The sequence below is a fragment of the Penaeus monodon genome, chromosome 23, assembly GCF_015228065.2.
Source record: "Penaeus monodon isolate SGIC_2016 chromosome 23, NSTDA_Pmon_1, whole genome shotgun sequence".
Taxonomy (NCBI): Eukaryota; Metazoa; Arthropoda; class Malacostraca; order Decapoda; family Penaeidae; genus Penaeus; species Penaeus monodon.
Genome location: NC_051408.1, coordinates 42,843,944 through 42,844,358, shown reverse-complemented (window position 1 = coordinate 42,844,358; position 415 = coordinate 42,843,944). Strand labels below are relative to the sequence as shown.

The window sequence follows — 415 nt, the reverse complement described above, 5'->3', positions numbered from 1 at the left end:
ACATTAAAAACCGCACAATCACCCCCACAACCCCCTCCACACACGTATTAAAATAGACCCCCTCCTTCAGAACCCAACCTATAACCTCAACGGTATAGAAATATTCCTAGCTTCCCTCACGCTGGAAAACCGTCTGTGGCCCAGAATATCGATCACCTCGCCACACGCTTTCTCAACCTCCCTTAAAAGCGTGTGGGAAATTTCTCTCCGCCAAGCTTGGGTCTGTCTCCGAGTGTTCCTGCGTGTCCCGAATTTCTTCCTGGGTCTGCTCTGCGCCGGGTCTGTGTGCACCTTCAGGTAGTTTTGCCACGACGGAGGGAGGGCTGCTTGGGCGTCGCCTGACACGAATCTCCAAAGGTTTGTGGCCACTCCTTGGGGGATAGGGGAGGGGGGGGGATGGGAAGGATCATTGTCG

At 54.5% G+C, this 415-nt stretch overlaps 1 protein-coding gene across 1 annotated transcript in view; it reads right to left on the bottom strand.

Moving 5' to 3' along the window:
* The window catches only part of LOC119588096 (carbohydrate sulfotransferase 4-like), a gene marked incomplete at its 3' end in the record, with an annotated part of 10,849 nt that continues 10,434 nt past the window's right edge, over positions 1 to 415 (bottom strand). The window contains 1 exon segment of the mRNA XM_037936804.1: positions 1 to 371. Within this exon segment, the coding sequence (XP_037792732.1) occupies positions 79 to 371 (293 nt within the window).